The sequence below is a fragment of the Ranitomeya variabilis genome, chromosome 2 (assembly GCF_051348905.1).
Source record: "Ranitomeya variabilis isolate aRanVar5 chromosome 2, aRanVar5.hap1, whole genome shotgun sequence".
NCBI classification, from domain to species: domain Eukaryota; kingdom Metazoa; phylum Chordata; class Amphibia; order Anura; family Dendrobatidae; genus Ranitomeya; species Ranitomeya variabilis.
The window spans coordinates 723,454,608-723,475,594 of record NC_135233.1 but is presented as its reverse complement, the minus strand read 5'-3'; the positions used below and the strand labels follow the sequence as shown (position 1 = coordinate 723,475,594).

At 41.8% G+C, this 20,987-nt stretch overlaps 1 protein-coding gene across 1 annotated transcript in view; it reads left to right on the top strand.

Annotated features, from left to right (window-relative positions):
- Window positions 1-20,987, top strand: part of MAN1A1 (mannosidase alpha class 1A member 1) — a 248,095-nt gene that overhangs the window by 225,501 nt on the left and 1,607 nt on the right. Inside the window, exons 8-11 of the mRNA XM_077289550.1 lie at window positions 5,782-5,897; window positions 14,526-14,745; window positions 16,812-16,984; window positions 20,497-20,612. Of these exons, the coding sequence (XP_077145665.1) occupies window positions 5,782-5,897; window positions 14,526-14,745; window positions 16,812-16,984; window positions 20,497-20,612 (625 nt within the window). The remainder of the gene's footprint in view (window positions 1-5,781; window positions 5,898-14,525; window positions 14,746-16,811; window positions 16,985-20,496; window positions 20,613-20,987) is intronic.

The following is a 20,987-nucleotide window of genomic DNA, read 5'->3' as shown; positions in this document are numbered from 1 at the left end:
TAAGCAGTTGTGCTGTATCTAACTTTCTGTTTAGGTCTCATTTTTAGTCTCTAATAGCAGTAAAATTGCATGAAGGTGCCTACATGTACAATGTGCCAGGTGTCTACTTCCAGATAATATATAGGTATTTTGGGTTAATATCAATTATTTATTATACTAGATTGTATTTGTACACATCAAAAGTGAGAATACTGTCCATGGAAACAAAGCTGCAGAATGTCAATCTACCTCCTGCAACACAACGAATGGGTTAAAGACCGGTTCATGCGGGCTGATCAGACTCTATGGGGCAGACTGATGGTTAACGCCGGTATCCTGTCACCATACAGCCATGCTTATTGTCAGCAGCCCATCACGTTGGATTTGAAAAATATATGAAGTGCATGTTTCTTAATGAATGTGGTGCATCTTTCAGATGTGCTTGACCCCGGTCCTGGGCGAGCGATGCCTGCCTTTCTTACAATTGATGGAGTTCACCAGGAAAGGCGGAGACACATTAAGTCACCATTCTTGCACAACTAAGAGTCGTGCAAAAAGTTTACGATATTTCAAGCAGTTTTAGGCCAGGACGGCAGACATTGCTAGGGTGAATCGGCAGACAGGTCACCTTTAAAGCCTTGTAAATTGAAGACTGCCATCTAAGGTGAGCAGCGAGAGATGCGGTGTAGGAGAAAGATGGAATATACCTGATTTCCCATCGGAGTTGGCAGCATGTCTGAATATGATCGCTTATGTCTGAATGTGATATGCTCATCTTAAATATTTTCCGATTTTCTCCTATCCTTTCCTTCTTAAAATGTAATATTCAGTTTGCACCTGTTTTTCAATTAAGTATTTGCTAGCATACAGTAGAATATAAAGAAGCTCCCGCCAGCATTTGGTCCTTGAAAATCTTGAATTTTATTTAGGATTCATATCATTAAATAAAGCCAATGTGTTTCAGGCACGCCGGCCCTTTGTCCTAGCGATGGTGACACTATTACTAAAGACCTGCATGCCTGCAGTTTAAATGCTGTGTGTACTGTTTGTGAATTACATGAGACCTATCTAAAATTAAAGATTTTAAAGGACCAGATACTGTAGCTTCCTTTATGTTCGTCCATGATTGCTGCCCTGTGTCTCTGTGCAACGTTGTCCACTGGACCTGGCCTGCTGATTGGGGACTTCTTTATTGGCTGGATCACACCAAAATAAGTTGATTTTAATGTTAAAACACATATTAAGGACTCGTGAACATGGTCATATTTTTGGTTCAAGTGCACACCAGCAAGGACGTACACGTTTTTTCCTCGGACCAAGTCTGTCCTAATAAAAATCTTTGCTAGTCAGAGTTTGATCCGATATTGGGATCGCACTCAGCTAAACTAGTTAATGAGTGTTTGGAAATCATCAGACTTCACTCTAATGTCATCTGAGTGCAGTCAGACCTACACAAACTGTCAGAAGTTGGAGATTTTTGTTTCTCCATCGGTTCATCATCCAAGAAAATCGTATCAAACTATGATCACACTCTGATTTGCATATTCGACCGGATTTTCTCGGATGATAGAATACATAGTCATCTCGACTAGCTCGAAGTGATTTTATACACACCTTTTAAACAGGTCCCTGAACATTGATCCACTGTTATCCTCCTAAGCACAGGTGTTTACCAGCAGTTGAGGATTAAGTGTGCCTGCATTATGGCACTGCTGAACACAACTGTACTATGCCACAGAGATTACATGAGACCCGGCTGGGATGGTACTACTGAACACTACTGTACTATACCACAGAGGTTACATGAGACCCAGCTGGGATGGTACTGCTGAACACTACTGTACTATACCACATAGGCTACATGAGACCTGGCTGGGATGGTACTGCTGAACACTACTGTACTATACCACAGAGGTTACATGAGACCCAGCTGGGATGGTACTGCTGAACACAACTGTACTATACCACAGAGGTTACATAAGACCCAGCTAGGATGGTACTGCTGAACACTACTGTACTATACCACAGAGGTTACATGAGACCCAGCTGGGATGGTACTGCTGAACACAACTGTACTATACCACAGAGGATACATGAGACCCAGCTGGGATGGTACTGCTGAACACTACTGTACTATACCACATAGGCTACATGAGACCTGGCTGGGATGGTACTGCTGAACACTACTGTACTATACCACAGAGGTTACATGAGACCCAGCTGGGATGGTACTGCTGAACACAACTGTACTATACCACAGAGGTTACATAAGACCCAGCTAGGATGGTACTGCTGAACACTACTGTACTATACCACAGAGGTTACATGAGACCCAGCTGGGATGGTACTGCTGAACACTACTGTACTATACCACATAGGCTACATGAGACCTGGCTGGGATGGTACTGCTGAACACTACTGTACTATACCACAGAGGTTACATGAGACCCAGCTGGGATGGTACTGCTGAACACTACTGTACTATACCACATAGGCTACATGAGACCTGGCTGGGATGGTACTGCTGAACACTACTGTACTATACCACAGAGGTTACATGAGACCCAGCTGGGATGGTACTGCTGAACACTACTGTACTATACCACATAGGCTACATGAGACCTGGCTGGGATGGTACTGCTGAACACTACTGTACTATACCACAGAGGTTACATGAGACCCAGCTGGGATGGTACTGCTGAACACAACTGTACTATACCACAGAGGTTACATAAGACCCAGCTAGGATGGTACTGCTGAACACTACTGTACTATACCACAGAGGTTACATGAGACCCAGCTGGGATGGTACTGCTGAACACAACTGTACTATACCACAGAGGATACATGAGACCCAGCTGGGATGGTACTGCTGAACACTACTGTACTATACCACATAGGCTACATGAGACCTGGCTGGGATGGTACTGCTGAACACTACTGTACTATACCACAGAGGTTACATGAGACCCAGCTGGGATGGTACTGCTGAACACTACTGTACTATACCACATAGGCTACATGAGACCTGGCTGGGATGGTACTGCTGAACACTACTGTACTATACCACAGAGGTTACATGAGACCCAGCTGGGATGGTACTGCTGAACACAACTGTACTATACCACAGAGGTTACATAAGACCCAGCTAGGATGGTACTGCTGAACACTACTGTACTATACCACAGAGGTTACATGAGACCCAGCTGGGATGGTACTGCTGAACACAACTGTACTATACCACAGAGGATACATGAGACCCAGCTGGGATGGTACTGCTGAACACTACTGTACTATACCACATAGGCTACATGAGACCTGGCTGGGATGGTACTGCTGAACACTACTGTACTATACCACAGAGGTTACATGAGACCCAGCTGGGATGGTACTGCTGAACACTACTGTACTATACCACATAGGCTACATGAGACCCGGCTGGGATGGTACTGCTGAACGCTACTTTACTATACCACAGAGGTTACATAAGACCCGGCTAGGATGGTACTGCTGAACACTACTGTACTATACCACATAGGCTACATGAGACCTGGCTGGGATGGTACTGCTGGACACTACTGTACTATACCACAGAGGTTACATGAGACCCAGCTGGGATGGTACTGCTGAACACTACTGTACTATACCACAGAGGTTACATGAGACCCGGCTGGGATGGTACTGCTGAACACTACTGTACTATACCACAGAGGTTACATGAGACCCAGCTGGGATGGTACTGCTGAACACAACTGTACTATACCACAGAGGTTACATGAGACCCAGCTGGGATGGTACTGCTGAACACTACTGTACTATACCACATAGGCTACATGAGACCTGGCTGGGATGGTACTGCTGAACACTACTGTACTATACCACAGAGGTTACATGAGACCCAGCTGGGATGGTACTGCTGAACACTACTGTACTATACCACACAGGCTACATGAGACCCAGCTGGGATGGTACTGCTGAACACTACTGTACTATACCACAGAGGTTACATGAGACCCAGCTGGGATGGTACTGCTGAACACTACTGTACTATACCACAGAGGTTACATAAGACCCGGCTAGGATGGTACTGCTGAACACTACTGTACTATACCACACAGGCTACATGAGACCCGGCTGGGATGGTACTGCTGAACGCTACTTTACTATACCACAGAGGTTACATAAGACCCGGCTAGGATGGTACTGCTGAACACTACTGTACTATACCACACAGGCTACATGAGACCTGGCTGGGATGGTACTGCTGAACACTACTGTACTATACCACAGAGGTTACATAAGACCCGGCTGGGATGGTACTGCTGAACACTACTGTACTATACCACAGAGGTTACATGAGACCCAGCTGGGATGGTACTGCTGAACACAACTGTACTATACCACAGAGGTTACATGAGACCCAGCTGGGATGGTACTGCTGAACACAACTGTACTATACCACAGAGGTTACATGAGACCCAGCTGGGATGGTACTGCTGAACACTACTGTACTATACCACAGAGGTTACATAAGACCCGGCTGGGATGGTACTGCTGAACACTACTGTACTATACCACAGAGGTTACATAAGACCCGGCTGGGATGGTGCTGCTGCATAACTTCCTTGTTGCAGCAGTAAAAAGCAATAATAGCATCTAGGTGGATAGACTGAGTTGGGTGCTTTCTCTGTCACTTCTATCAGTCTGTGGGGTCGGTCTAATTGGCTGCTCTAGTTTTTATCAATATTCTATATTAAAATATGCAATGGTATTAAGTAGTGATGAGCGAGTGTACTTATTGCTCGGGTTTTCCCGAGCACGTTCGGGTGACCTCCGAGTATTTTTTATTGCTCGGAGATATAGTTTTCATCGCCTCAGTTGCATGATTTACGGCTTCCAGATACGCTGAATACATGTGGGGATTCCCTAACAAACAGGCATTCCTCACATGTATTCAGCGTATCTGGAAGCCATAAATCATGCAACTGAGGCGATGAAAACTATATCTCCGAGCAATAACAAATACTCGTAGATCACCCGAGCAACGCGTATACTCGCACATCACTAGTATTAAGATGTCTTTAATAAAGTTAAAGGGGTAAACATAAATAAGTCCGTCCCACCCTCCGTGTATTTATGCAATCTTTTCTCCCACTGAAAATTTAGCAATGAGGCTGATGTGCTCATAGTGTGATCTGAGCACTTCCCGAGCCACTACCTCCCTAGATCTATTCCCCAATTTGTACCACCATCTACTTGTCTAAAAGCTCACTGACTGTGTATACAGAGAACACTGGGAAGGCAGAGGCTTGGTAAGTGATTTGGCCCCTTCAGATCACTTCAGCCTAATTTGCATATGTATTATAATAGCAATTTTTCAGTCAGAGAGCAACAGATTGCATAAATGAAGGACAGGATGACACATCTTTCAGAGACTGCATTACCATAAAGACGGTTTGGGGTGGTGGAAAATGGGGAACTGTGCTACTTGCTTGACCTGTATTTTATACCTAAGGTAGTAGTCAGAAGAAAAATAAGGAAATGTGCAACTAGAGACCCCTATTGCTTAGAGACCCCAACTAACAAGCTAATATGTATTTCTTAATCAATATGGGGCAACTGAAAAGTTATAATGCCCTAGATGAAGACCCACCACTCCATGAACTTCATATTTTCCCATAAGGCATATGGACCGGGTTTGTGTAGTTTTCTTTTTTAAAATGGTTCTGAATCTTTTTTTTTTTTTTTTTTTTTTTTTTTTTTTTTTTTAAACTTGTGATGTGTTTTTTTTATTCTTTTCAGACCATGTATCTGTGGGAGGCCTTGGAGATAGTTTCTATGAATATTTGTTGAAGGCATGGCTGATGTCTGACAAAACTGATGAAGACGCCAAGAAGTTGTATTACGATGCTGTTCAGGTAAATGAATCTCAAATCTTAATGAAAACCCACTTTATTGTGTAACAGCATGAAACTATGGATTTAGTCAGGACTTGCTGCTGTTGAAGTAGTTTGCAAAGAGATCTACATGGGAGCCAGTACAGAAAAAGATCCGCTTTACACCACAACATCTTTCCTATAGTTAGGCAAGAAAGTGTAAAATAAAGTAATAATCTGTTTATGGAAATATATCTTTCTGAAAAAAGCTTATTGGAGCTTCAATAGAAACCCTGGTGAGTGTGGTGGTCGTGATTTTCTTACATATAGGTAGATAGTAGAATGCACGCAATAAATGCCTGAGAAAGTTAACTGTGAGTTGGGAATGACTTTAAAGGAGATGGGGCATGTCTACCGTGTTTTCCCAAACATTAGACCTACCCTGAAAATAAACCCCAGTATGATTTTACAGGATTTTTGGAGTGTGCTTGAAATATAAGCCCTGCTCCAAAAATAAACCTTCCTTATAGTCAGGGACGGCATCAGGAGGAATAATCTGGGCAGCTGCCCATGGCCCCCACTCTTAGTGGCCCTCAGCGTTTCTATCCAAGGCTAAAGGTACCTTCACACGAAACGACATCGCTAGCGATCCGTGACGTTGCAGCGTCCTCGCTAGCGATATCGTTTCGTTTGACACGCAGCAGCGATCAGGATCCTGCTGTGATGTCGCTGGTCGCTGAATAAAGTCCAGAACTTTATTTGGTCGTCCGATCGCTGTGTATCGTTGTGTTTGAAAGCAAAAGCAACAATACCAGCGATGTTTTACACTGGTAACCAGGGTAAACATCGGGTTACCAAGCGCAGGGCCGCGCTTAGTAACCCGATGTTTACCCTGGTTACCAGCGTAAAAGTAAAAAAAACAAACAGTACATGCTCACCTGCGCGTCCCCTGCCGTCTGCTTCCTGACACTTACTGAGCGCCGGCCCTAAAGTGAAAGTGAAAGCACAGCGGTGACGTCACCGCTGTGCTGTTAGGGCCGGAGCTCAGTCAGTGTCAGGAAGCAGACGCTGGGGGACGCGCAGGTGAGCATGTACTGTTTGTTTTTTTTACTTTTACGCTGGTAACCAGGGTAAACATCGGGTTACTAAGCGCGGCCCTGCGCTTAGCAACCCGATGTTTACCCTGGTTACCCGGGGACCTCGGCATCGTTGGTCGCTGGAGAGCGGTCTGTGTGACAGCTCTCCAGCGATCAAACAGCGATGCTGCAGCGATCGGCATCGTTGTCGCTATCGCTGCAGCGTCGCTTCGTGTGAAGGTACCTTAAGACTTCTTGAGGACCTTTGGTGATATCACAGTAATATGACCATGATGTCATCAAAGGCCCTTTAACTGCGGGAGTCTAGAAGAACTGAAGAGGAGATTGGCAGATATATACCGTATGTGTGTATGTATATACATGTGTATGTATGTGCAGTATGTGTGTATATACATGGGTATATATGTGCAGTGTGTGTGTGTGGTGATATGATTAATTTGAATAAATGTTAAGTTTATTTATTTTTTTGTTCAAGAATAAATGTGGATTGTTGTTATTGGACAAAAAATAATACGTTCCCTGAAAATAAGCCCTAACCCATCTTTCACAGTAAAAAAAGAACCTGTCTAATTTTTGGGAAACACGGTAATATAGAATATTAGTGACCTATTGATAGAATATGCCATAATTGTCTCAAAATACAGATTGGGCAATTATGACATCCACAGGATATTCCTTATATGTCTGATACAGCAGGGTCTATGAGTGCTTCGATAATTGCCATATGTCACACATTTGCAGCCACCTCTATTTCCTCACCTCCAGCTGCAAGCTCAATTATCAAGACAGACAAGGGATTCGGAGTCTGAGCCTCGCAGAAGTCACGTGGGAATTGTGGGCACCTACCTGATCCCTTGAACTAGAGGGAGCACTAGGCTATCCCTGTTCCTCGGGTTACCCCGGAAGGTGGAGATGCCGGGATCGCGTACCTTGCTATGCTCCTTTCTTAACCCTCATCTGTTCCCTCCACCACCCAAGGAGTTGAGGCCGGAGTGTATAGGATTATATTAACCACACTGACAGGGGTAGACAGGGAAAAAAGAAATCTAAAATCCTACAAATAAACTCACAAAAACAACAGAGTGGGAAACGGGAGAAAGAGGAAGGCAAAACCAAATGGGAGAGGATGAGGATAAACTTTCAAAACCAACACCATGCAGAAATCGCTAGAACAACTCTCCAACCACCTACTCCAAACACAGAAATTCATCAACACCAAACCAGAAAGTGTGAACTATCACTGGCACCCCCATAATCCCAACTTTAACCATAACCCTAACCCCAACACACCCCTTATCCCAACCTTAACCCACCCGCAACCCTAATCCCAACCATAACCCTAACCACAACCCTAATCCTAGCCCCAACCCTATTCCTACCCCCTGCACCAACCCTAGCCCAACCCTAACCCTAATGGAAAACTGGAAATAAATACCTTTTTTTTATTTTATTATTTTTACATAACTAAGGGGGTGATACAGTGGGTTTTGATTTAATATTTTTTTTTTATTTTGATCATTGTGATAGGGTCTATCACAGTGATCAAAATGAACCAATAGGAAAAATTTCCTTTTGGTGCCGGCCGGCAGATCTCGGCATGCGACCTCCATTTTCTTACCGGAGGAAGACTACGACGACCACGGGGACAGGACTGGGGGTATGCAGGAGGCTTCAGGGACACCGGAGGCACTGAAAGGATTCGGGGGGGGGGGGGAATGGGGGGTTGTGAGGCGCTATAGTTTCGGAAAATCTCGACAAAGCAAAACTACCGTATATTTTTTCATACAAATTTCCGAATATCTTTTTTCACTACTGGGGAAAAAAAACCGACACGTTTGGTATCTGCATACACATACTGACCTGGAGAATCCTATTCCTAGGTGATTTTGTATCATATAGCGAGAATGGTGAGCAAATAAACACAAAAATTGTGGAATTGCACTTTTTTTTTTTGCAGTTTCACCAAACTTGGAATTTTTTCATATTTTCCAGTACAGTATATGGTAAAACCAATGGTGTTGACCGAGGGTGAAGGGGTTAAAATCACTAGTTTCCTATGAAGCCCAGCTGCAGGCTGTAAATGGGTAATAGCTGTGAACAGGTAAAGTATTTAAATTGATTTTCATTACTGCAATTTCTGTCACAAATCTGAGACGAGGGAACATACCCCTAGGGATTTCATCAGATGAAAATTGCCAAGGGGGCAAATAACATTCAGAAGCTCCTCATCAGATAATTTGTAAAGATTGTTCAGAAACATGTCAACCCCGCAGCTCATGTCAAAGAAGGCACATTGATGCTAATTTAGACAATTAATCTCGTTTGTAGAAGTGTATACCTGGAAAGTTATTTCCAGCACAATCCCCAGCATATGCAGGTGGACCCCTTCAATCTCACCTGGCTTAGAAAATTCACAGGTGCCATTCAATATAGAACTGGCTGGCCAACAGGAGGATATAGGGGTTTTCCCATCTCCATGATCCTATCCCGACATGTGTAGTAGGTGTAATATTTTTAGCAAATACCTCCAATTAGAAATATAGTATAGTTTTTCTGATTCGCCATGTCTCTTTCCTCATGTGCAGGCATTGTAGGACCTTTGGTATCCACGATTACGACCACTGGCTAATGGCTAACTGTCACTATATCAGTGGTCAGAACCATGGATACCTAAGGACTGGCAAGTGTTCTGGCGTAAAAGCTGTGATGAATCGGAGACACAGTATTTTGTTCCCTACAGAGGGTTTGAAAACTTTTTATTGCTTTTTTTATTCACCCAACACATGTATGCATCTTAGAATTTTTGCACATATAGATTGTCTCCTCTCTCTCCTCAACTTTCCCAATTCCTTATCTACCTACTGAGCATCCGTGACCTATTTCTCCTGAAAAACAAACATTAGACCTTTCAGTTGTGAAATGGAAGTTTGAACTGGGTATCGCTAATGAGTTCTTGTCCTCTCACTTTGGTAGGCATTGCCTACAGAAAATGGCTACATGTTGCTTCCAATTGTCCAATTCAATTACATTACTTCGCATTTGCCCAAGAAAGTGTATTGCAAAGTTATCGGTTTCCAAAGCATGTGAAGAAAATGGTTTTTTTTTGTTTTGTTTTTTAGCATGTATTTTCAAAGTTGTGATACCAGACGCAGCCTATGGGCAACCTTTAACTTTCAAGAGACCGCTTATTTTAGCCAGCGGTGCCATCTTGCTGGAGAAGAAAAAAAATGTCCTCCACCAAGAGGACTGCGCAATATCTCCTAGAGCTGCTACTGAACAGGCGTGGGCAGTGCCATCTTGGTGGAGGACATGTTTTTTTTTTTCTTCTCCAGCAAGATGGCGCCGCCTGCGCAACAGCAGCTATCGGATCTATACAAGCCGACAGCTGCTACTGCGCAGGCATGGCAGTGCCATTTTCAAAATTGCTCTTTTCTTTACCTCACTCAAGTAAATCTGCAAAAGGGATTAAGTGCACAGTAACCATGTGATTATGCTGCAGAGCAGGTGCCAAGACTGGCACCTAACTGCAGAAGCTTTTTTTGTCTCTTTCTTCAGTATGTGATGGTATTCCTTATGCAAACTAGGGGACGGGTCACTGAGTGAGCAATGACCTGTCAGCAGTCTGCACTATGAATATCTAATCAGAGCACCACATACACCAACCCCACCTTAGGGCACAAGTATATCATTAACGCAAAAGTAAAGATTAAGAAACAGCCACAAGACTGATTTCAGCAACCAAGGTATCATTTTAATCAGTATAACGCGCCGACCTGACACTGTGTGTAGGTTACTTTGCACAAACCTGCTGACAGGTTCCCTTTAAGGATACACCGTACTGAATGAATAGAAGTTAAATTGAGCCATAGTTTGCTAGTCCAATCCAAAGAGCGTTGCTTCCGAGAAGGCTTTTTCCGACATATTATAGATGAGTGACTCAACCATTGACATAATCTGTATTGGAGAAGTCTTTCTATTGTACACCATTACACCATTTCTGTAGAAAACTATATTCTACAATCATTGACTCACTTTGAAGGAAATAATAATTATATGGTCTTGGATTTTTAGCATACTTTAAGGAGATTGCGTGAAAGAAAGGGTTAAAGAGGACCTTTTCCCAAAACTTTTCCTGTTGTACTCGACCGACAAACAATATAGCGACTGCAAAGCAAAATAAAACTTTTTTTTTTTCCTTTTCATTGCAATGATATTGGCAATCAAAATAAGTTAATTTTCATTAAGTCCAAGTGCGTTTTATCAGAACGTTTTCACAGGGGCATATACTCTTCCTCCCTGTATGACATTGTCCTCTCATAAGCAGTCAGCAACACTCTGGAGAAAGAACAGTTTTCTCACTGTGAGGCATGTACTGACAGCCTAAGCTCACTGCAGGGCTACTACAAGTTGCTGTGAACAGAGCAGACCAGAATGTCATTGCGAACACCACTGAGCTTTCGTCTTTTGGCAGTCCATGAGAGGAGAGTTAATCGAATGGTTTGTAATGTGACACGGCTAAACTCTGCTGTACTGACCCTCTCCCTGCCACACTGCCTGTATAGAGTTGAAAGCTCTCAAAGGTGCCACTAACGACACTCAGATTTGCTCACATATGCTTCACAGTGAGAAACCTGCTCTAAGCTATGGGGTAGAATGGGGCACCCACTTTGCCTTAACGAAAGTTAACTTATTAGGTACCAAATACTTTGCTTAATAATATCTCTCCAATGGAGAGGCAAAATGATAATAAAACTGGTTTGTTTGTTTGTTTTTTTCTGCTCTGCAGCCACTATTAAAGGGCCACTGTCACCCCCCCCCCCCCTCCCCAGCCGTTATAAACTAAAAGAGCCACCTTGTGCAGCAGTAATGCTGCAGTCTAACAAGGTGGCTCTTTTAGTTTTTGATTCATTTATAACCTCAATACAGCGTTTTAAAAATTGGCCACAAATACCAGATATTGTACCTGGAGGCGGTCCGAATCGTCCTCTATCAATCTCCCAACTGCCGTCACTCTTCTCTTCAGGGGCGACAGTGGCCCTTTAAAGAGGACCTCAACAAATTTTTCATGTTGAATTGGATACATGATTTAAAAGCCCTGGACATTCCGATTCTTTTCAGTTTGTAATCAACAACCAACACCTGTAATATTTTCTCAGCTACTGAATCTTGACAAACTGGAACCATTTGGCATGAAAAATAAAAATGTTTATTTTCTCTTCTGTTTTGTTCTAAACAGTATGATTTTCAGTATGTTGCTAGTGTCGATAAAGGGTCGTTACGAAAGATCACAGTGTTTACCAAGATTCTGAACAAAATGCTGCGTTCCCTAATAATACCTTACCTGGCTTCCAGTATTGTCTACTTATCTATAATTGCTAACCTTAGTTTCAGATAGAAGGACGCATTGTCGTCTTTCACAGTGCCTGCTATAGTGTTTTTGTCCTGGTAGTTCAGTGATGGAAAAAGAACATTGGCAGAAAAGAATAGATTAATAATAGCAATTGATGGCTAATGCATCATTCAAATAATTGCATTCGCCTATTTGCAGGAGGCATGAGACGGTGATGATATTGTGTGATTGATGGAAAACAATGCAGGCAGATCTGGCGTTCCTGCATGTTGTGGAGTAGGTGTCCATCCATTGTTAGGGGACTGTGATTTCCTTTCTTGCATCCCTTATTTCTGGAAAGTGAGTAGATACACAGAATGAATTGCTACAATTATTCTGCAGGGTAATGTGCCTGTATCTTCTCCACACACGCTGTACGTGTTCATTAAGCAGTCATCTTTCCTGGCACGACGTTTCTTCTGTGCTGACAGCACTTCATTAGTATGCGCTAAAATCTGTGTCCACATGCGTCAATTAATCATGGCACAATACCGCGGTGACTCGGGCAATACCACTGATCTGTTTTAGTGTATTATCTGCAACTTTTTCATATGCAAAATATAAATATTTGATTGTATTTTCTTATGATGATGATTTCATCTGTCAGGACTGGTGCCAGAAATTTGGGAATGAATTTTTAGCAAAGCGCTTAATTGCTGCTGATGTTCCCATAATTTTTTTTATAAAATAATAAGCGCAGCTATATTTTTAAACATGCAAAATAACGGTATTAAGAGTCTTCTATTACGTGATTACAGTAATATCACTGATTATCTTAAAGCTGCTATATTCGTTAAAAGGATAGCTGTAGGACCAAGCACATTTATCACAATTACTAACTTGTTATATATGTAATTGGTGTTTATAGTCATTAAGAACATGCAATTATTAGGCAGTAATGTCTTTAGTGGTAAATTAATGTATCCATTTGTTTTATACCATATGGCTATCAATATTCAAAGTGATGGATAAAAAAATATTACAGATGTCATTCTTTTTTTTCTTTTTTTTTTTCTCATTGGTTACAAACGCTTACAGTATATGACTCGCACCCAACCGAAGAAAACATCACATACCAAAACAAAACCTTAGAGAGAAAGCAAAGCTACCAAGACCATTCAATAATAAACCAGTTATTGCAGAAGGTTCTTCTCCCTAGTAATAGTTAACCAGAACACCTTACCGCCACAAATAAATATTAACGGGAACCTGTCATCTGCATGACCCAGGGTCTGGATTCGGTATTACAGCCGTGTATGTTTCACTCTGGAACAAGGTGTTATTTCAGGTAAAACATACTTTGAATATCTAGGAGCGTGACTAATTCGAGGCTGGACCCTGGTTGGTTCGCTCTGCCCCAATCCTAATAATGGTATCCTTAAACAAAGACATTGGGAGACCTGATAGTCTAAAGCAGCGTTTCTCAACTCCAGTCCTAAAGAGCCACCAACAGATCAAGTTATAGCTTGCCGAATAAGCGGGAACCTGAGCAAATTCACTCATCTCTAGCCTTGAGGACTGGAGTTGATAAACACTGGTCTAGAGGATTGCGGCAGGAAAAAGCCTCTGGGGACCTGCCTCTGACTAGTCTTCTGGCCGGCTTCTCAAAGTATGTTTTCTCAGACATGCTGCTTTGTTAGAGTAGAACTTGCATGATTACCATAACGCGGATTCAGGCAGCATGAATCTGATGGACCAATGCTAGTCAGGGTGGTTTGCATGCGGCAGGGATGACTTGGAGGTTAGACTAGTGTCTCTTTCATTCTCATGCCCCTGTGCATCACAATAGCTATAGTGAAGTGCATTTCTTCTGGTCAGGGTTCTACTTTAGGCTTCATGCACGTGGCACAGCAAGGTATGCAGAGTCTCCGAAGTTCAGCCAGAAGAGTTTTAGGCACCGTGTGTATCCGCAAGGTACTATTAGTGAGGTATTCCGCCTTCTGGGGTAGATTACCTCTGTAATATGGCATCTGAGGAAGCAGTAGGACATCATAGTCTTCTAATGGTTTTAGATACTGTACATGGTTATTAGACACTTTTTAGGGACATGTAGACTACAGTATTTCAAACGTGTGGTTCATTTGAAATCTAGCGGTGGTTCATGTTACGTTGTGCCATGTTTATTTTTTATTGTGATTTTTTTTTTTTTCTTTTCAAAATTGTTTTTTCTTTGCTTTCATAAAGTCAATTGAGACTCATTTAATACGTAAATCAAGCAATGGATTAACGTATATTGCTGAATGGAAAGGAGGTCTTCTGGAGCACAAAATGGGACATCTGACGTGTTTTGCCGGTGGCATGTTTGCCCTTGGAGCAGATGGAGCACCAAGTGACAAAACTGGGCACCATATTGAACTGGCTGCGGAGATTGCAAGGACATGCCACGAGTCCTATGATAGAACAAGTACGTAATATTTGTAATATTCTGTTGGAAAGGAGGAAAACAACATTTTTGACATTTTGAAGAATATGTATCTGTATTAATCACTACTGCCTAGTACTGCTGGCAACATTAGGTATTATCAAATTTTTTATACAAAGAGATAACGAGAGATTAATACCTTCTCAATTGTAATTCTATGTAAAAACTATTTTATTCCTGTCAAGTATGTAGTAAAGGTGAACTCTATTCCAGACTTCAATGACTTCATTGAATTCAATATCTGGTATTTTAATGCCTTTCCTCTTGGACTACCGCAATATCATGTTTAGCTATGAGCTCATGCCTGTATTAGAGAAAAAAGGGCGCTGGGCAAGAAGCAAAGAAAACTCGCCCTTCACTCAGCTTTTCCACAGTTTTTCTTGCATTTAAATAAAATTTACAACACATATACTACCATATAGTTCCCATAATACTGTTGCATTTATAGTACTATATAGAGATGTGACCATATAGTTTCCATAATCTTGTTATATATAGTACAATATAGCCCTCTGCTACCATATAGTTTCCATAATGGTTAGTGATGAGCGAGTATACTTGTTACTCGAGATTTCTCCAGCACGCTCGGGGGTCCTCCCGAGTATTTTTAGTGCTCGGAGATTTAGTTTTCATCGCCACAGCTGAATGATTTACAACTGTGCGGCGAAAAAAAACTAAATCTCCGAGCACTAAAAAATACTCGGGAGGACACCAGAGCGTGCTCGAGAAATCTCGAGTAACAAGTAAATTCGCTCATCACTAATAATGGTGTTACATATATGGTACTATATAGACATACACTACCATATAGAGCCCATAACATGGTTACGTATATAGTACCATATAGACACATTCTACCATATAAAGCCCATAATTCTGTTACATATTTAATACTATATAGAGATATACTACCATATAAAGCCCATAATACTGTTGCATATAGAGTACCAGATAGATATACTAGCATGTAGAGCTCATAATACTGTTAATATAGTACCATATAGACATACTACCATATAGAGCCCATAATACTGTTAGATTTAATACCATATTGATATATACTACCATACAGCGCTCAGGATACTGTTACATATATAGAACCATATAGATATATACTGCAATATAGAGCCCATGATCATTTTTCTTATATAGTGCCATAGAGATATACTACCATATAGTTCCCATAATACTGTTACATTTATAGTACAGTAGAGATACTACCATATAGAGCCCATAATACTGTTACATATATAATCCTATGTAGACATATACTATGATATAGTACATATATAAGCAACTGATTTTGTCTTTTGTAATACTAAGCTAACACTTATGCTTTATATAGCTCATAGCAAAAAAATGCCCAGCATTTCCTGTCCATGTGATCATATAGTATTTCATTTTTATGAATTTAATGGGAATGATAGGTGTGGCTTGCATTTATTACTATATTATTTATTATTAATAGTGTTTGGAAATCTCTTATGTCGCTCACTAGACATTTTCCTTGACTTGTGCATTGGTGGCCTATCCATGTGATAACCGAATAGTAGATTTGTGGTAGCCCACTTCTCAGCCCCCTCAGACAAATAGGCGGTCTGTGGGGCCATGTGAAAGCTCCACATTTTTAGGAGCAAAACGCTGATAACCTTTTTTCATTATATTTTTTTGTCCCATTTTTGTAACATTTCTGACCCACGTGAAGCGTGGCCTGGTCACTTCTTTAACTGATTTGCATCTTTGGAAACCTGAAGTGGTTAAACTAAGATCTAACAACTGAACATGCGTGCAAGTAATTTTTACATTTCTGTGCATATGTTCGTTCTTTTTCCTGTTTATTTAGCGCTTTTTCATGCTGCTTGCAGAATGTACCCAGCTACAAGAGACATCGTGGGCACATGCCCATTATATTGGTGGCCTGTCCTGTCTGTGTGCAATCCTACACTTACTGGGGTTTTCTGTGTGAAGTGGGTCAGTAGTGTCAGTGGTGCCAATACAGATCGTAAAGTTGGTTGGATTTTATCGAATTGTTCTTCTATCCTGGTTAGCAATGAAGCTGGGACCTGAGGCCTTCAGGTTTGACGGAGGGGTAGAAGCTATCGCAACAAGACAAAACGAAAAATATTACATTCTGCGTCCCGAAGTGATCGAAACCTACATGTACATGTGGAGGTTCACACATGACCCAAAATACCGGCAGTGGGGTTGGGAAGCCGTCCAGGTAAGAAAGCTAATTTAAACGAAAAATGTGATCCAAAAGAGAAAAAAAAAGTAAAATATGATGGTTTTCTTTAGAGCATTGTTTTGTTTTGTTGTTTGTTTTTTTTTTATATATACACGTGCAATTTTAGCTAGGAAAAAAAAAAGTTTAGCCAGATTTTAATAAAAATGTTGCACTTTGTCTTCTGTGGCCTTTTGTGTTACTCTATTGCTGCCTGCAGAATTATTAGGCTAGGTTTTCTAATATACAGTGCTCCTACCCAAGCAGTGTGTCAGGCTTTCCTTCAGAATCTCAGAAAAACAGAAATCCAACAGTGAAATGTTTGGGAAATATTTTTTGCCCCCAGAAGTGTCCCTATCCTTTAAAGGTTACCAGTGAAATGTGTCTTGCCCTTTTTCTGGTAGTAAACTTTATTCTATGCTTTATTATCCACTGTTTAGTGGAACCTGTCAGCAGGGTTTTGCAATGCAATCTAAGAACAGCATGATGTTGGGGCGGAGACCCTGGTTCCAGCGATGTGTCACTTGGCTGTGTTTTGCTGTTTCAATACAATCCGTATTTTATTAGCAGGAGATTCATTAGCTGACCAGATGTCCCCTGACTCCTGGTCCCACCATGCCCCATCCAGAGAAAGCTGCCAATCAGTGCTGCTGTTGGCATCATATACAGCTCCGCATTCACTAAGTAATACATTGCCGGAATCAGGGTCTCCGTCCCTACCTCATACTCCTTTCAGATTACATAGCAAAAACCTGCTGACAGATTGACCAGCTCACCAGTTCAGGACCGGCATACATCCCCCCCACCCCTTCTAAAATTCCTGACAAGGCACATTTTCAAGTTTTATGAGCTCTAAAATGTTATCTTGAACAAATAATTTTTTACTTTCTAATTTTGGCATTTTCATATTGGTGTTATCGGGGGAAATAAAAGGAAATGCACATTTCATTTTTTTTTTTTATTAACATAAAAGACAAGTAAAATATAAAATTTCTTCCCCATGTATAACAATTATTTTTACATATCAGACATGGGGTTTTTTCTCTGACAGAAACAATGCTACTAACCTTGGCAGTATTATTTTTTTACCCTGTTTTTACTCATTTATACATTTCACACATTGTGCCCACCATAAGACTTTTGGGTGGGCATTTAAACATTTTAAATCCTTTTTTATATATCTGATTTCACCTGTAACTGCATTGGTATATAGCTCCAGTTATAGGCGGCAAATTGTGCCTCTTAGATGCTCAGCATAGATGTACCGTATTTTTTGACTGTTGGACCCTAGGACGCACCCCAAGTTTAGAGGAGGAAAATAGGAAAACAAGAATTTTTCACCTGTCATTAGTATGTGGCATTTCAGGGGTCATAGGTGCGTCTTACAGTCCAAATGTTGGTGGCAGTGGAGCGGGGTCACAGGAGGCAGTAGCAGGGTCACATTTATTGTATTTGACGGCAGGAGTGGGGCGTGGCCTAGGAGGAGGGGGTGTCCCATCGGTGCAAGGCAGGAGCGGAGTCCCCACTGAGCACATTGATCTCCCGGCGGTCTTTAGCGCCATTTTACTGGAGGCGGACTATGTGCAGATTGAGATCTCTGCTCATTGTTGAGAGATCTAAACTGCGCATGCACTAACAACCAGTGACATTTTCCTGGAGCCCACTGTGAGGTTAATGTGTGCAGCGGGGATCCTGCTCTGGTCTCGTACTACCGGGTCACCCCCCTTTCTAGCCCAGAGCCTGCAGCATTGCCCCACTTCTGCCGCCACCGGCTACCTACAGCAGTGACTCTGCTCCACCACCACCACACCCCATACCGCCCCTCTCATGGTAAGCTACATTATAAGACGCACCCCCATTTACTCCCAAGTTTGGGGGGAAAAATGTGTCTTGTAGTCCAAAACATCCTGCAGGTTTGTTAGGATCCAACTGTTCCTGCTCCCTGCCCTCACCTGACGATCACATGAGCGCTGCTAACGCTTCCAGCACTGTACATAGAGCCCGAGTTTGTAATCTAGTGTCTGCATTCTCTGTAGGGTCCAGCTGTGTCTAACAAATCCACATGTTCCCGCTAGTAGCACTCAGTGCTATTCCCAACTATTAACCCTACCTGCCCTTATCAACCGTCTGTGGCTGGGCAGAACACAACTCTGTGACTAATAACGCTCATCAAATACATTGTAACAATGTGTTTCCAAGGGGGGACCGTGGGCAACACCTCCGCCTCCCCCCACGTATATAGCACGGCGTGACACAGCTGAACGCCGCTGGTTTAGCACTTTTGATCAGGGCTGAGTGATAGACATGGATAAGTAGGCCCTGCTGCAGGTGCCGGATGAATGCTAATCCTAGGTAGAGATGTGACCGGCTCTTCTCTTGTCCGTGGAAGTATTGATTGCTGAAAATCACCTCTTTATCATCAGCGCTTTGCCATTCTCATCGTCCCTGTTTTAATGTGATGTGAAAATAGGAAGACCTCATTCTCTGAATGTACGTTACATCAGCCAAATGACAAGACCTTTGAACACTCAACTTTATTGCTATGAAATCAATTCCCTGTAACATTTCAATTAGATTTATTTAATGTAATTTCTAATTGAAAAGGCAACAAATCAAGAGCTTTCCTCTGGGGTACTTAATATTTCATGCTGATTGGAAGTCGCACACATAAAAGGATTCCTGCTGGAAGAATGGCCGCCTATTCATTTCACTGATTATTGTTTGCTAGTATTTCTGCCAATTCTTTCCCTTTTTTATTCGAGAACCCAGTTTGCCCGTGTTTTATACTGCAATATCCAATGCCTTGCAGATGGCTGCATTTAGGACACACTTGTCTATAGTTCAGTGCTAAGCATGGGCCACATAGCATATAAGGAAGCCCTACTCTCATGCGTTCTGTTTGTCATGTTTTCTCTTCTTTACCTTGGTGTATGGCAAAAAGCAGGATCATGGCACATGTGTCACACTTATTGCTCCTCCTCAGTACAGTGAACGCCAAAAGTTGAAAAATGTTATCACAGCCCTGAGTTGCACCAAAAATTGTGACTTTTCAAAGTTTTTTTTTGGGGGGGGAGATTACTCGCCCATTGTTTGTTCTTGTCTTGAATGAAATTGGAGTGATGTTTTAGTGCAAAGTAGACGTTCAGATAATAATTCCAGAAAATATTCAGTAATAGGCATGTGCATAAATTAAGATTCAGGATTTTAAAATGAGGTTTTTAAGAAGGAGGTTGTATGCGTCTCAGCGAATCTTATTATACTAATGCCCTAATATGTACAGCTGTAAATCCAAAGTGTCACTGAAACCTGGCAATGTTAATTGTCTCGCTGCCCAAGCTGAAGCCGCATACATCTTCTTCTCCCTCTTATCTGTCTTGGTAAATTGAAACCTTGCCCATATTCTTTGCGACAAGGTGCTTTCAATTGGCAGAAATGTGCAAGGTAATTGGATTTTGCAGGCTAATCGAAACATTGACAGTAGATTCACGTGATTGTATTCTTGTGCTTGTCAGGCATTGGAAAAGTACTGCAGAGTGGAAGGAGGCTATTCTGGCATTAAAGATGTCTATGCCACCCATCCCAATCATGATGATGTGCAGCAAAGTTTTTACCTTGCGGAGACACTCAAGTAAGTACGGACAGTGATCAAGAGGGCAATTACCGTTAAGCAGCGGCGCAGATGAGCACAGGCCATTAACACTCCTGACATTCTCATAATGTTTGATGACACTAGAGAATCAAAGGGTTGAATAATGTGAAGCAATTGACTCCAGTGTGCGCTGGCAGTACAAGCTTTATGCAGTAATTTTAATTGGAGGTCAGCTATGTTTTATTATAAATGTTTTTTTTCTTCCATACTTGGAAACGACTCATTTTTTTGAGTATTGATGCTATTAAAGTGCAAGCCTTTCATTAAATTGTAATTTTAACCTGTTTATTCTTTAGCTATTGCTACAGCTTGCCTTATTGTTTTCTTTGATATATTACCCTTAAAGTGCAAAGA